Source organism: Passer montanus, unplaced genomic scaffold (genome assembly GCF_014805655.1).
Source record: "Passer montanus isolate IOZ18808 unplaced genomic scaffold, ASM1480565v1 scaffold471, whole genome shotgun sequence".
Classification (NCBI taxonomy): domain Eukaryota; kingdom Metazoa; phylum Chordata; class Aves; order Passeriformes; family Passeridae; genus Passer; species Passer montanus.
In genome coordinates, this window is record NW_024369608.1 from 5,846 (window position 1) to 22,074 (window position 16,229).

General features: G+C 48.8%; 1 protein-coding gene across 1 annotated transcript; it reads right to left on the reverse strand.

Annotated features, from left to right (window-relative positions):
- Positions 1-87: 87 nt before the first annotated feature.
- Positions 88-9,596, reverse strand: LOC120508514 (protein max-like). The gene is made up of 6 exons (XM_039722193.1): positions 9,551-9,596; positions 8,774-8,910; positions 7,945-8,040; positions 6,330-6,611; positions 5,931-6,083; positions 88-203 (listed from the first exon to the last, which is right to left on the reverse strand). Exons 1-6 carry the CDS (start codon positions 9,594-9,596, stop codon positions 114-116), a joined length of 804 nt encoding a protein of 267 aa, XP_039578127.1. The 3' UTR covers positions 88-113.
- Between the last annotated feature and the right edge of the window lie 6,633 nt (positions 9,597-16,229).

Genomic DNA, 16,229 nt, shown 5'->3' on the forward strand with positions numbered 1-16,229 from the left:
CAGGCCGCGCTGCTGCAGCTGCGCCCGCAGCACGGCGTTCTCGCTCTTCAGCTCCTCCACCTGCCCAAAACACCCCAAAAAACCCCAAAATTGGGGGCGGGGGGAGGGAGGGGTCAGGGCGGGGCGGCCTCGGGGGTCCCGTCCAGGCCGCGCTGCTGCAGCTGCGCCCGCAGCACGGCGTTCTCGCTCTTCAGCTCCTCCACCTGCCCAAAACACCCCAAAAAACCCCAAAATTGGGGGCGGGGGGAGCCCCGGAGCCAAAGCCCCAAAATTCACCGAAATCCCCCCAAATTTCCCGGGGTTTGGACCCGAAATTCCCGCCATTTTCGCCCAAAATTCCCACTTTAAACCCCATTTTTCCCTCCATTTTCCCATGATTTTCACCCAAAATTCCTCCAATTTTTCCCGTGTTCACCCATAATTCCCAAAATTCCCCTTTTTTCCCCCAAATTTCCCAGGGTTTAGCCCCAAAATTCCCACGATTTTTGCCCAAAATTCCCATTTTTAACCCCATTTTCCCCTCAATTTTCACTCCAAATTTCTCAGTTTTAAACCCGAAATTCCCATGATTTCCACCCAAAATTTCCCATTTTTAGCCCCGAAATTCCCGCGATTTTCACCCCAAATTTCCCATTTTTAAACCCGAAATTCCCATGATTTTCCCCTGAAATTCCCACGATTTTCACCCCAAAATTCGCATTTTTAGCCCCAAAATTCCCGTGATTTTCACCCCAAATTTCCCATTTTTAGCCCCTTTTTTCCCCCACGATTTTCACGTCCAATTTCCCATTTTTAAACCCGAAATTCCCATGATTTTCCCCCGAAATTCCCACGATTTTCACCCCAAATTTCCCATTTTTAGCCCCATTTCCCCCCTCAATTCTCCCACGATTTTCACCCAAAATTCCTTCCATTTTCCCATTTTCCTCCAATTTTTCCCATGTTCACCCAAAATTCCTCAAATTTCCCTTTTTTCCCCCAAATTTTCCTGGGTTTACACCCTAAATTCCCACGATTTTCATCCCAAAATTCACATTTTTAGTCCCAAAATTCCCATGATCTTCACCCCAAAATTCGCATTTTTAGCCCCTTTCCCCCCCCATGATTTTCCCATGATTTTCACCCAAATTTCCCATTTCCTCCCCCATTTTCCCCATTTTCCCCCATTTTTCCCTGTTTCCCCCATCCTTTTCCCCTCCATTTTCCCATGATTTTCACCCAAAATTCCTCCAATTTTTCCCGTGTTCACCCATAATTCCCAAAATTCCCCTTTTTTCCCCCAAATTTCCCTGAGTTTAGCCCCAAAATTCCCGCGATTTTCACCCAAAATTCCCATTTTTAAACCCGAAATTCCCATGATTTTCCCCCGAAATTCCCACGATTTTCACCCCAAATTTCCCATTTTTAGCCCCATTTCCCCCCTCAATTCTCCCACGATTTTCACCCAAAATTCCTTCCATTTTCCCATTTTCCTCCAATTTTTCCCATGTTCACCCAAAATTCCTCAAATTTCCCTTTTTTCCCCCAAATTTTCCTGGGTTTACACCCTAAATTCCCACGATTTTCATCCCAAAATTCACATTTTTAGTCCCAAAATTCCCATGATCTTCACCCCAAAATTCGCATTTTTAGCCCCTTTCCCCCCCCATGATTTTCCCATGATTTTCACCCAAATTTCCCATTTTTAGCCCCGAAATTCCCACCATTTTCCCCCAAAATTCCCATTTTTAGCCCTTTTTTCCCCACCATTTTCACCCCAAATTCCCATTTTTAGCCCTGAAATTCTCATGATTTTTTTCCCCACAATTTCCCCATTTTTAGCCCTTTTCCCCTCCATTTTCCCATGATTTTCACCCAAAATTCCTCCAATTTTTCCCGTGTTCACCCATAATTCCCAAAATTCCCCTTTTTTCCCCCAAATTTCCCTGAGTTTAGCCCCAAAATTCCCGCGATTTTCACCCAAAATTCCCATTTTTAAACCCGAAATTCCCATGATTTTCCCCCGAAATTCCCACGATTTTCACCCCAAATTTCCCATTTTTAGCCCCATTTCCCCCCTCAATTCTCCCACGATTTTCACCCAAAATTCCTTCCATTTTCCCATTTTCCTCCAATTTTTCCCATGTTCACCCAAAATTCCTCAAATTTCCCTTTTTTCCCCCAAATTTTCCTGGGTTTACACCCTAAATTCCCACGATTTTCATCCCAAAATTCACATTTTTAGTCCCAAAATTCCCATGATCTTCACCCCAAAATTCGCATTTTTAGCCCCTTTCCCCCCCCATGATTTTCCCATGATTTTCACCCAAATTTCCCATTTTTAGCCCCGAAATTCCCACCATTTTCCCCCAAAATTCCCATTTTTAGCCCTTTTTTCCCCACCATTTTCACCCCAAATTCCCATTTTTAGCCCTGAAATTCTCATGATTTTTTTCCCCACAATTTCCCCATTTTTAGCCCTTTTCCCCTCCATTTTCCCATGATTTTCACCCAAAATTCCTCCAATTTTTCCCGTGTTCACCCATAATTCCCAAAATTCCCCTTTTTTCCCCCAAATTTCCCTGAGTTTAGCCCCAAAATTCCCGCGATTTTCACCCAAAATTCCCATTTTTAAACCCGAAATTCCCATGATTTTCCCCCGAAATTCCCACGATTTTCACCCCAAATTTCCCATTTTTAGCCCCATTTCCCCCCTCAATTCTCCCACGATTTTCACCCAAAATTCCTTCCATTTTCCCATTTTCCTCCAATTTTTCCCATGTTCACCCAAAATTCCTCAAATTTCCCTTTTTTCCCCCAAATTTTCCTGGGTTTACACCCTAAATTCCCACGATTTTCATCCCAAAATTCACATTTTTAGTCCCAAAATTCCCATGATCTTCACCCCAAAATTCGCATTTTTAGCCCCTTTCCCCCCCCATGATTTTCCCATGATTTTCACCCAAATTTCCCATTTTTAGCCCCGAAATTCCCACCATTTTCCCCCAAAATTCCCATTTTTAGCCCTTTTTTCCCCACCATTTTCACCCCAAATTCCCATTTTTAGCCCTGAAATTCTCATGATTTTTTTCCCCACAATTTCCCCATTTTTAGCCCTTTTCCCCTCCATTTTCCCATGATTTTCACCCAAAATTCCTCCAATTTTTCCCGTGTTCACCCATAATTCCCAAAATTCCCCTTTTTTCCCCCAAATTTCCCTGAGTTTAGCCCCAAAATTCCCGCGATTTTCACCCAAAATTCCCATTTTTAAACCCGAAATTCCCATGATTTTCCCCCGAAATTCCCACGATTTTCACCCCAAATTTCCCATTTTTAGCCCCATTTCCCCCCTCAATTCTCCCACGATTTTCACCCAAAATTCCTTCCATTTTCCCATTTTCCTCCAATTTTTCCCATGTTCACCCAAAATTCCTCAAATTTCCCTTTTTTCCCCCAAATTTTCCTGGGTTTACACCCTAAATTCCCACGATTTTCATCCCAAAATTCACATTTTTAGTCCCAAAATTCCCATGATCTTCACCCCAAAATTCGCATTTTTAGCCCCTTTCCCCCCCCATGATTTTCCCATGATTTTCACCCAAATTTCCCATTTTTAGCCCCGAAATTCCCACCATTTTCCCCCAAAATTCCCATTTTTAGCCCTTTTTTCCCCACCATTTTCACCCCAAATTCCCATTTTTAGCCCTGAAATTCTCATGATTTTTTTCCCCACAATTTCCCCATTTTTAGCCCTTTTCCCCTCCATTTTCCCATGATTTTCACCCAAAATTCCTCCAATTTTTCCCGTGTTCACCCATAATTCCCAAAATTCCCCTTTTTTCCCCCAAATTTTCCGGGGTTTAGACCACAAATTCCCACGATTTTCACCCAAAATTCCCATTTTTAGCCCCTTTTTTCCCCCACGATTTTCACGTCCAATTTCCCATTTTTAAACCCGAAATTCCCATGATTTTCCCCCGAAATTCCCACGATTTTCACCCCAAATTTCCCATTTTTAGCCCCATTTCCCCCCTCAATTCTCCCACGATTTTCACCCAAAATTCCTTCCATTTTCCCATTTTCCTCCAATTTTTCCCATGTTCACCCAAAATTCCTCAAATTTCCCTTTTTTCCCCCAAATTTTCCTGGGTTTACACCCTAAATTCCCACGATTTTCATCCCAAAATTCACATTTTTAGTCCCAAAATTCCCATGATCTTCACCCCAAAATTCGCATTTTTAGCCCCTTTCCCCCCCCATGATTTTCCCATGATTTTCACCCAAATTTCCCATTTTTAGCCCCGAAATTCCCACCATTTTCCCCCAAAATTCCCATTTTTAGCCCTTTTTTCCCCACCATTTTCACCCCAAATTCCCATTTTTAGCCCTTTTTCCCCCTCAATTTTCCCATGATTTTCACCCAAAATTCCTCCAATTTTTCCCGTGTTCACCCATAATTCCCAAAATTCCCCTTTTTTCCCCCAAATTTTCCGGGGTTTAGACCACAAATTCCCACGATTTTCACCCAAAATTCCCATTTTTAGCCCCTTTTTTCCCCACGATTTTCACGTCAAATTTCCCATTTTTAAACCCGAAATTCCCATGATTTTCCCCTGAAATTCCCACGATTTTCACCCCAAAATTCGCATTTTTAGCCCCAAAATTCCCGTGATTTTCACCCCAAATTTCCCATTTTTAGCCCCGAAATTCCCGCGATTTTCACCCAAAATTCCCATTTTTAACCCCATTTTCCCCTCAATTTTCACTCCAAATTTCTCAGTTTTAAACCCGAAATTCCCATGATTTCCACCCAAAATTTCCCATTTTTAGCCCCGAAATTCCCACAATTTTCCCCCGAAATTCCCATTTTTAGATCCTGTTTTCCCCACGATTTTCACCCCAAATTCCCACTTTTCCCACAACTTTCTCCAATTTTTCCCGTGTTCAGCCAAAATTCCCCAAAATTCCCTTTTTTTCCCCAAATTTTCCTGGGTGTAGACCTAAAATTCCCGCGATTTTCAACCCAAAATTCCCATTTCTAGCCCCATTTTCCCCTCCATTTTCCCATGATTTTCACCCAAAATTCCTCCAATTTTTCCCGTGTTCACCCATAATTCCCAAAATTCCCTTTTTTCCCCCCAAAATTTCCCCACTTTTAGCCCCATTTCCCCCCCCAATTTTCACCCAAAATTCCCATTTTTAGCCCTCTTTTCCCACTATTTTCACCCAAAATTCCTCCAATTTCCCCATTTTCCCCTGATTTTCCCCATTTTCGCCCATAATTTCCCAAAATTCCCCTTTTTCCCCCCAAATTTTCCTGAGTTTAGCCCCGAAATTCCTGCGATTTTCACCCCAAATTCCCATTTTTAGACCCCCTTTCCCCCACGATTTTCACCCAAATTTCCCATTTTTAAACCCGAAATTCCCATTATTTTCACCCCAAATCCCCCCGATTTCTCCCCAAATTCCAATTTCCCCCCAAATTTCTCCACCCAAAATCCCAAATTCCCCTAAAATTCCCCAAATTCCCCCCAAAAATCCCTCAAATTCCGCCCAAATTTCTCCCCTCAAAATCCCTAAAATTCCCCCAAAATCCCCAAATTTCCCCCCAAAATTTCCCTCAAAATCCCCAAATTTCCCTCAAAATCCCAATTTCCCCCAAAAACCCCCAAATTCCCGCCCCAAATTTCCCAATTCTCCCCCAAAATCCCCAAATTTCCCTCCAAATCCCCTCCCCATTTTTCTCAATGAACCCCCGTGGGAACGCGGCACCCAAATAAGGACAAAGCCCCGCCCACAGTGGGCGTGGCCTCCCCATTCATGCCGCTCCTCCCGTTCCCGCCGCGATTTCGGGCCGATTTTCGCGGCGATTTTTGGGGCGATTTCGGGGTTTTTTGGGGCGATTTCGGGTTTTTTTTGGGGCGGGGCGTGTCGCGACAGGGCGGGCGCACCTGCTGTCGCAATAGGTCGTTGTCCATCTGCAGGCGCTCGGCCTCTTTGAAGGTTTCCTGCAGGCGCTGGTTGCTCTGGCGCAGCTCCCGCACGTAATCGCAGGCCTTGGACAGGATCCCGCCCTTGCTCTGCGAGACCCCTCCCCAAATTAACTTTTTTCCCCCAAATTTCCCTGAGTTTAGCCCCAAAATTCCCGCGATTTTCACCCAAAATTCCCATTTTTAAACCCGAAATTCCCATTTCAAAATCCCAATTTCCCCCAAAAACCCCCAAATTCCCGCCCCAAATTTCCCAATTCTCCCCCAAAATCCCCAAATTTCCCCCAAATCCCCTCCCCATTTTTCTCAATGAACCCCCGTGGGAACGCGGCACCCAAATAAGGACAAAGCCCCGCCCACAGTGGGCGTGGCCTCCCCATTCATGCCGCTCCTCCCGTTCCCGCCGCGATTTCGGGCCGATTTTCGCGGCGATTTTTGGGGCGATTTCGGGGTTTTTTGGGGCGATTTCGGGTTTTTTTTGGGGCGGGGCGTGTCGCGACAGGGCGCGCGCACCTGCTGTCGCAATAGGTCGTTGTCCATCTGCAGGCGCTCGGCCTCTTTGAAGGTTTCCTGCAGGCGCTGGTTGCTCTGGCGCAGCTCCCGCACGTAATCGCAGGCCTTGGACAGGATCCCGCCCTTGCTCTGCGAGACCCCTCCCCAAATTAACCGCGACCCCCCAGAAATTCACCTGGGGACCCCAAAATCACCCTAAATCCACTTAAAATTAACCTGGGACCACCCAAAATTGCCCTAAATCCACTTAAAATTGCCCTAAATCCACCCAAAATTACCCTAAACCCCTCCCCAAATTAACCGCGACCCCCCAAAATTCACCTGGGGACCCCAAAATTACCCTAAATCCATTTAAAATTAACCCGGGACCCCCCAAAATGACCCTAAACCCCTCCCCAAATTAACCGGGACCCCCCAGAAATTCACCTGGGGACCCCAAAATCTGCCTGGGGCTCCCAAAATCGGCCTGGGACCCCCCAAAATTACCCTAAATCCACCCAAAATTGCCCTAAATCCACTTAAAATTAACCCAAACCCACCCAAAATTGCCCTAAATCCACTTAAAATTACCCTAAATCCACCCAAAATTACCCTAAACCCCTCCCCAAATTAACCGCGACCCCCCAAAATTCACCTGGGAACCCCAAAATCTGCCTGGGACCCCCCAAAACTGCCCTAAATCCACCCAAAATTAACCTGGGACCACCCAAAATGACCCTAAATCCACCTAAAATTAACCCAGGACCCCCCAAAATTACCTTAAACCCGCCTAAAATTAACCTGGGATCCTGAAAATCCCCAAGTTTCCCCCAAAAAATCCCCAAATTTTCCCCCAAAATCCCCACATTTTAACCCCAAAATCCCCAAAGTTCCCCCAATCAACCAATTTTTCCCCAAAATCCCCAAATTTCCCCCCAAATCTCCCCAAAATCACAAAATTTCCCCCCAAATCCCCAAATTTTCCTCAAAAATACCCAATTTTCTCCCCAAATCCCCCCACATTTTCCCCAAAATCCCCAAATCCCCCCAAAATCCCCAAATTTCCCCCCAAATCCCAATTTTTCCCCCCAAAACCCCAAATATCCCCCCAAAATACCCCAAATTTCACCCAAAATCACAACATTTCCCCAAAAATCCCCAAATTTCCCCCCAAAATCCCCAAATTTCCCCCCAAATCCCAATTTTTCCCCCCAAAACCCCAAATATCCCCCCAAAATACCCCAAATTTCACCCAAAATCACAACATTTCCCCAAAAATCCCCAAATTTCCCGCCAAAATCCCCAAATTTCCCCCGCAAAATCCCCAGTTTTCCCCCAAATCCCCAAATTTCCCCCCCAAAATCCCCAAATTTCTCCTCCAAATCCCCCCAAAAATCCCCAAATTTCCCCAAAACCCCAATTTTTCCCCCAATTTCCCCCGCTTTCCCGAAATCGCGGTTTTTGGCCCCAAAGCCGCGCTCACCGCGCCGGATTTGCCGCCGTCGGCGCCGCAGTCGGGGATGATCTTGGAGAGCTGCACGATCCAGTTGTTGATCTTGTCCCGGCGCCGCCGCTCCACTGCCGGGTTGGGGCAAAAAACCCAGAAATCGGGAAAAAACGGGAGAAAAAATGGAGAAATTGGGGAAAAAATGGCGAGAAAATAGGGAAAAATTAGGAGGAATTGGGGAAAAATGGGGGAAAAATGGGGAAAAATAGGGGGAAAATCATGAAAAATGGGGAAAAACGGGGAGAAATTGGGGAAAAATGGGGAAAAGTGCGGAAAAATGGGAAAAAATGGGGAAAAACGGGGGGAAATCGGGAAAAATGGGGAAAAATGGGGAGAAATTGGGGAAAAATGGGGGGAAAATCGGGAAAAATAGGGAAAAACGGGGAGAAATTGGGGAAAAAGGGGGAAAAATGGAGAAAAAGGGGAAAAAATAGGGAAAAACGGGGGAAAAACGGGGAAAAAACAGAGAGAAATTGGGGAAAAACGGGAGGAAAACGGGGAAAAATGGGGGAGAAATTGGGGAAAAATGGCTGAGAAATGGGAAAAACGGGGGGGAAATTAACCGGGGAAAAAAATGGGAAAAATTCGGGAAATTGAGAAAAAAATGGAGAAAAAATGGGAAAAGCCACAAAAAATTGGAGAAAATTGGGAAAAAAATGGATGAAAAATGGGGAAAAAGTTGGGATTTTGACCCAGGCCAGGTGAGTTTGGAGCCCCCCAGGTGCGCCCAGGTGAGTTTGGAGCCCCCCAGGTGCCCCCAGGTGCCCCTAGGTGTGCCCAGGTGTGCCCAGGTGTGCCGCCCAGGCTCGTTGTGCTGCGCTCGCCGTCGCTCGTCCCGCGGCACCCGCGGCCCCTCCAGCTTCCTGCGGGCACAGGTGGGCACAGGTGCGTCCCCAAGCACCCCCAGGTGTGCCCAGGTGCCCCCAAACCTCCCCCAGGTATCTCCAGGATCCCCCCAGGTGTGCCGTCCCCAGCACCCCCAGGTGTGCCCAGGTGCCCCCAAACCTCCCCCAGGTATCTCCAGGATCCCCCCAGGTGTGCCCAGGTATCTCCAAGTGCCCCCAGGTGTGCCCAGCTCCCCCCCAGGTATCCCCAGGATCCCCTCAGGTGTGCCCAGGTGCCCTCCAGGTGTGCCCAAACCTCCCCCAGGTGTGCCCAGGTGTCCCCAAACCTCCCCCCAGTATCCCCAGGTGCCCTCCAGGTGCCCCCAGGTGTGGTTCCCACCCCCCAGGTGCCCCCAGGTGTGCCCAAACCCTTCCCAGGTGCCCCCAGGTGCGCCCAGGTGTGCCCAGGTAACCCAAAATCCCCATTTTCCACCCATTTTCTACCCAAATTTCACCCAGTTTTTCCCATGTATCCCCTCCCAGGTACCCCCAGCTGCCCCCAGGTGTGGTTCCCACCCCCCAGGGGTGCCCAGGTGCCCCCCAGGTGTGCCCAAACCCTCCCCAGGTGCCCCCAGGTGTGCCCAGGTGCAGGGGGGGACAGGGTCACCTGGGGCACCTGGGCACACCTGGGCACACCTGGGCACACCTGGCTGTCCCTAACCTACACCTGGGCACACCTGGGTATCCCTAACACACACCTGGGCACACCTGCACCACGCGGTACGTCACCTGGGCAAGAAACATTGTCACCTGGGCACACCTGGGCACACCTAACACACACCTGAGCACACCTGGGTATCCCTAACACACACCTTACACCTGAGCACACCTGGGTATCCCTAACACACACCTGGGCACCCCTGCACCACGCGGTACGTCACCTGGGCACAGGGAGAGGGTCACCTGGGGCACCTGGGCACACCTGGCTGTCCCTAACATACACCTGGGCACCCCTAACATACACCTGAGCACACCTGGCTGTCCCTAACACACACCTGGGCACACCTGCACCACGCGGTACGTCACCTGAGGGGGGGGGAGGGTCACCTGAGCACACCTAAATACACCTGGGTATTCCTAACATACACCTGGCTGTCCCTAACGTACACCTGAGCACACCTGCACCACGCGGCACGTCACCTGGCGGGGGGGAGAGGGTCAGCTGGGGCACCTGGGCACACCCTGAACCCCCTAACCTACACCTGAGCACACCTGCACCACGCGGTACGTCACCTGGGCACAGGGAGAGGGTTACCTGGGGCACCTGGGTATCCCTAACCACACCTGCACCACGCGGTACGTCACCTGGGCACAGAACAGGGTCACCTGGGGCACCTGGGCACACCTGGGCACCCCCTAAATACACCTGACTATCCCTGAGCACACCTGCACCACGTGGTACATCGCTCTCAGGTGTGCCCAGGTGCCTCCCAAGTACCCCCCAGGTGTCCCCAGGTGTGTCCCCAGGTGTGTCCCCAGGTGTGTGCCCATGTGCCCAGGTGTGTTCGTTGCCCCCCCCAGGTGTGCCCAGGTGTGTTCATTACCCCCCAGGTGTGTTCCCTCCCCCCAGGTGTGTTCCCTCCCCCCAGCTGTGTGCCCAGGTGTGCCCAGGTGTGCCCAGGTGTGTGCCCAGGTGTGTTCCCTGCCCCCCCAGGTGTGCCCAGGTGTACCTGGCCGTGCTCACCTGTGCCCCGTTGCCGTCGCTGCGCAGGTGGTACTGCAGCCCCCCCTCGGGGAAGGGCGCGGGGGCGGCCACGGCCACGGGGGCCTCACCTGGCGGGGCCTCACCTGGGGGGGAAACACCCAAAATTATCCTAAAAATATCCCAAAATTATCCCAAAATATCCTGAAATTATCCCAAAATTATCCCGAAATTATCCCCAAAATTACCCCAAAAATATCCCGAAATTATCCTAAAAATATCCTGAAATTATCCCAAAAATATCCTGAAATTATCACAAAAATATCCTGAAATTATCACAAAAATATCCTGAAATTATCACAAAAATATCCTGAAATTGTCCCCAAAATTACCCCAAAAAAATCCCCAAAATTATCCCAAAAATATCCTGAAATTATGTCCTAAATTACCCAAAAAATATCCCAAAATTATCACAAAAATATCCTGAAATTTTCCCCAAAATTACCCCAAAAAAATCCCCAAAATTATCCCAAAAATATCCTAAAATTACCCACAAAAATACAAGAAAATTATCTTAAAATTATCCCCAAAAAACATCCAAAATTATCCCAAAATTACCCCAAAAAATATCCTGAAATTATCCCCAAAATTACCCCCAAAATATCCTGAAATTATGCCCAAAACCACCCAAAAAATATCCCCAAAATTATCCCCAAAATTACCCCAAAAAAATCCCCAAAATTATCCTGAAATTATCCCCAAAATTACCCCAAAAATATCCCAAAATTATCCCAAAAATATCCTGAAATTATCCCCAAAAAGTACCCCAAATTATCCTAAAATAACCCAAAAATACCCAAAATTATCCTGAAATATCCCCAAAAAACACCCCAAAATCTCCCCCCAAAACACCCCAAATTATCCCCAAAAATACAAAAATTTATCCTAAAATTATCCCAAAAAATACCCAAAATTATCCCAAAAATTATCCCGAAATTATCCCCAAAAATACCCAAAATATCCTGAAATAAACCCAGAAATTTCCCAAAATATTCAAAATATTGCCTGGCCTGGGCAACAAAATATCCAAAAACCCAAAATCCCCCAAAATTCAGGAATTTCCACCCAAATTTCCCCAAAAATTCAAAATTCTGCCCCAAACCCCCCAAATTTTCCCAAATTTTCCCCAAAGTTTAAAAATTTCCCCAAATTTCCCCAAAAATTCAGGAATTCTCCCCAAAGCCCGACCTCAAGAGCTCCAAATTTTCCCAAAATTTCTGAAATTCCCCCAAAATTTAAACAATTCCCCCCAAAATTCCCCAAAAATTCAAAATTCTCCCCCAAACCCCCCAAATTTTCCCAAATTTTCCCCAAAGTTTAAAAATTTCCCCAAATTTCCCCAAAAATTCAGGAATTCTCCCCAAAGCCCGACCTCAAGAGCTCCAAATTTTCCCAAAATTTCTGAAATTCCCCCAAAATTTAAACAATTCCCCCCAAAATTCCCCAAAAATTCAAAATTCTCCCCCAAACCCCCACCCCAAATACCCCAAAATCTCCCAAAAATTCCAGAATTTCCCCCAAAATTTAAAAATTTCCCCCCAAATCCCCCAAAAAATTCAGGAATTTCCCCCAAAAATTCAAAATTCTCCCCCAAACCCCCACCCCAAAGGCGGGAAATCGCGAGATTTTGCTGGGAAATTGATGATTTTGGGGGGATTTTGGGAGGAATTTGGGGGTTTTGGCAGAAAATTTGGGGTTTTTTGGGGGGATTTGGGGGTTTTGGCGGGAATCACAAGATTTTGGGGGAATTTAGGAGGAAATTGGTGATTTTGGAGGGATTTGGGGAGGAATTTGGGGGGTTTGGGCAGGAAATTGCCGGATTTTGGGGGAATTTAGGGGGAAATGGGAGATTTTTGGGGGGATTTTGTGAGGAATTTGGGGCTTTTGGGGGAAAATTGGGGTTTCGGGGGGGATTTGGGGGTTTTGGTGGGAAATCGGGGAATTGGCGGGGAAATTGGGAATTTTGGGAAGAATTTGGCGGGAAATTTGGGGTTTTTGGTGGGAAATCGGGGAATTGGCGGGGAAATTGGGAATTTTGGGAAGAATTTGGCGGGAAATTTGGGGTTTTTGGTGGGAAATCGGGGAAATGTGGGGATTTTTGGGGGGAACAATTGAGGATTTTGGGTGATTTTGTGGGGAAATCTGGGAGATTTTGGAGAGAATTTTGGGATTTCTGAGGGAATTTTGGGGATTTGGGGGGGGAAATTGGATTTTGGGGAATTTTTGGGGGACTTTGGGGAAAACTTGGGGATTTTAGGGAACAAAATTTGGGATGTGGGGAGGAATTTGGGGTTTTGGTGGGAAAAGAAAACCACAAAAATCGTCTCCATTCCAATATTTCGCAATAAACCCCAATAAATCATCGATAAATCATCAATAAATCTGGTGGGAAATTGGGGAAATGTGGGGATTTTTGGGATGAACAATTGAGGATTTTGGGTGATTTTGTGGGGAAATCTGGGAGATTTTGGGGAGAATTTTGGGATTTGGGGGGGAAATCGGATTTTGGGGAATTTTTGGGGGACTTTGGGGAAAACTTGGGGATTTTAGGGAACAAAATTTGGGATGTGGGGAGGAATTTGGGGTTTTGGTGGGAAAAGAAAACCACAAAAATCGTCTCCATTCCAGTATTTCGCAATAAACCCCAATAAATCATCAATAAATCATCAATAAATCCCAACCCAGCCCAAAATTCCCAATTTTCCCCCCAAAATCCCCCAAATCCCCAAATTTCCCTCCAAAATTACCCCCAAATCACCTCAAAATTCCCAATTTTCCCCCAAAATTCTCAATTTTCCCCCAAAATTCCCAAATTTCACCCCAAATTCCCCCCGAAATCCCCAAATCCCCCCTAAGTTCTCCCAAAAATTCCCCAAAATTCCCAAGTTTCCCCCCAAATCCCCCAATTTATGCCAGATTTCCCCCCAAACTCCCAAAAATTTCCCCAAATTTCCCCCTAAATCCCCCCAAAATCCCCAAATTTCCCCCAAATTTCCCCTGACCTTCCCAAATTTCCCAAAATTCTGAAAACCCCCCCACAATTCCTCCTAAATTCTCCCAAAAATCCCCTGAAATTCCCAAATTTCCCCCAAAATTCCCGACTCGGCTCCCAGGAGCCCCTTCGGGCACTTCCGGCTTTATTGGGGTCAAAGGTCGCGGTTAATTCATTAATGAGGGGCAATAAATAATTAATGAGAGGGGGCGGGGCCTGTCCGGAGGGCCGGGTGGGCGGGGCCGGGGAGGAAAGGGGCGTGGCCACAAGGGTGGTTTGCTAAAAGGGGCGTGGTCAGGTGGTGGGCGGGGTCGCAGTCCAGGTGGGCGGGGTCACGGCCGGGATAAGGAGGGGGCGTGGCCAGGAGGGAAAAATGGGTGTGGTCAGTGTGGGTGTGGTCACATAAAGGTGGGTGTGGCCAGGTGAGGTGGGCGTGGCCCAGATGGGGGCGTGGTCACTTGACAGCGACACCGTTGTAGTCCAGCTGAGGTGGGCGGGGCCAGGTGAGGTGGGCGTGTCCCGTTAATTATATCAGGTCGTAGTGGGCGTGTCCAGGTGGTCATGTCCATGTGTGGTGGGCGTGTCCAGTCCCAGTGGGCGTGTCCAGTCCCAGTGGGCATGTCCAGTTGCAGTGGGCGTGTCCATTTGATCATGTCCAGTCACAGTGGGCGTGTCCAGTCCCAGTGGGCGTGTCCAGTGGCGGTGGGCGTGTCCGTTTGTTCATGTCCAGTTTGCAGTGGGCGTGTCCAGTCTGGGTGGGCGTGTCCATGTCCGGGGGGCGTGTCCATTTGTTCATGTCCAGCCACAGTGGGCATGTCTGGGTTCGGTGGGCGTGTCCAGTCCTGGTGGGCGTGTCTGGGGGGCGTGTCCAGCTAATAATGTCCAGTCCCAGTGGGCGTGTCCAGTCCAGTGGGCGTGTCCAGGGGCGTGTCCATTTGCTCACGTCCAGTCGCAGTGGGTGTGTCTAGGTTCGGTGGGCGTGTCTAGTCCCGGTGGGCGTGTCCAGACTTGGTGGGCGTGTCCATTTGTTCATGTCCAGTCCCGGTGGGCGTGTCCAGTCGTGGTGGGCGTGTCCATTTGTTAATGTCCAATCGCAGTGGGCGCGTCCCGTCCCGGTGGGCGTGTCCCGCCCCGGGGGGCGTGTCCGGGGGCGTGTCCTCACTTGACGCGGATCTCGGCGTACTCCGGGGGCTCCTCGGGGGGGCCCCGGGCGGGTTTGGGGGGCGGCCCCACCCCCCAGTGGGCGTGGCCTAAAGGGGTGGGGGCGTGGCCTCTTTGGGTATGCCTTTGGCTCATTTGCATGGAAGGGGGCGTGGCTTGGGGGCGTGGCCTAACTGGATCTAACATATGGGCGTGGCCTCTTTGGGGGCATGTCCCAGGTGGGCGTGGCTTATTTGGAGCAAATATGGGCGTGGCCTCTTGAGGTGTTAATCGGGCGTGGCTTATTTGGGCGTGTCTAATTGTGGGCGTGGCCTATTTGGGCGTGTCCCATTCCAGGCGCATCGCCTTAGGGGCGTGGCCTATCGGCATAACTGAAAATGGGCGTGGCCTATTGGGCATTAACCCTCAGTGGGCGTGGCCTATTGGGCATTCCCTCTCAGTGGGCGTGGCCTATTGAGCCACTCATCTATGGGCGTGGCCTATTGGGTCATACACATCAGTGGGCGTGGCCTATTGGGCTGTACCCCTCTGTGGGCGTGGCCTATTGGGCATTAAGCCACAGTGGGCGTGGCCTACTTAGTTTACTTCTCAGTGGGCGTGGCCTATTGGGCCACAAACCTCAGTGGGCGTGGCCTATTGGGCATTCCCTCTCAGTGGGCGTGGCCTATTGGGTGTTTCCCCGTGCCCAGGTGTGCCCAAACCCACAATTTTCACCGATTTCCCCCCAAATTTCACCTATTTCCTCCCAAATTTCACCGATTTTCTCCCAGTTTTCACTGATTTCCTCCCAGTTTTCACTGTTTTTCTGGTCCTGTGTGTACCCAGGTGTGCCCAGGTGTGCCCAGGTGTGCTCAGGTGTGCCCAGGTGTCCCTAAACCCCCAATTTTCCCCGATTTTCTCCCAATTTTCACCAATTTCCTGGCCTTATGTGTGCCCAGGTGTGTTCCTATCCCTCTCAGGTGTGCCCAGGTGTGCTCAGGTGTGTTCCTATCCATCTCAGGTGTGCTCAGGTGTGCTCCTATCCATCTCAGGTGTGCCAGGTGTGTTCCTATCCACATCAGGTGTGCTCAGGTGTGCTCCTATCCATCTCAGGTGTGCCCAGGTGTGCCCAGGTGTGTTCCTATCCACCTCAGGTGTGCTCAGGTGTGCTCAGGTGTGTTCCTATCCACCTCAGGTGTGCTCAGGTGTGCTCAGGTGTGCTCCTATCCATCTCAGGTGTGCCCAGGTGTGCTCAGGTGTGCTCCTATCCACGTCAGGTGTGCCCAGGTGTGCCCAAACACCCTAATTTCACCGATTTTCTCCCAATTTTCACCGATTTCCCCCCAAATTTCACCGATTTCTCCCCAAATTTCACCGATTTTCTCCCAATTTTCACCGATTTCCCCCCAAATTTCACCGATTTCCCCCCAAATTTCACCGATTTGCCCCCAATTTTCACCGATTTCCCCCCAAATTTCACCGATTTCTCCCCAAATTTCACCGATTTTCTCCCAATTTTCACCGATTTCCCCCCAATTTTCAC

Coding starts and splice junctions, on each gene's coding strand:
- LOC120508514 (XM_039722193.1), bottom strand. CDS start 9,596: ATGTTTCTTGCCCAGGTGACGTACCGCGTGGTGCAGGTGTGCCCAG. Junction 8,911..9,550: donor CGTGGTGCAGGTGTGCCCAG/GTGTGTGTTAGG, acceptor GGGATCCTGGAG/ATACCTGGGGGAGGTTTGGG. Junction 6,612..7,944: donor ACGGCGGCAAATCCGGCGCG/GTGAGCGCGGCT, acceptor GGGGTCTCGCAG/AGCAAGGGCGGGATCCTGTC.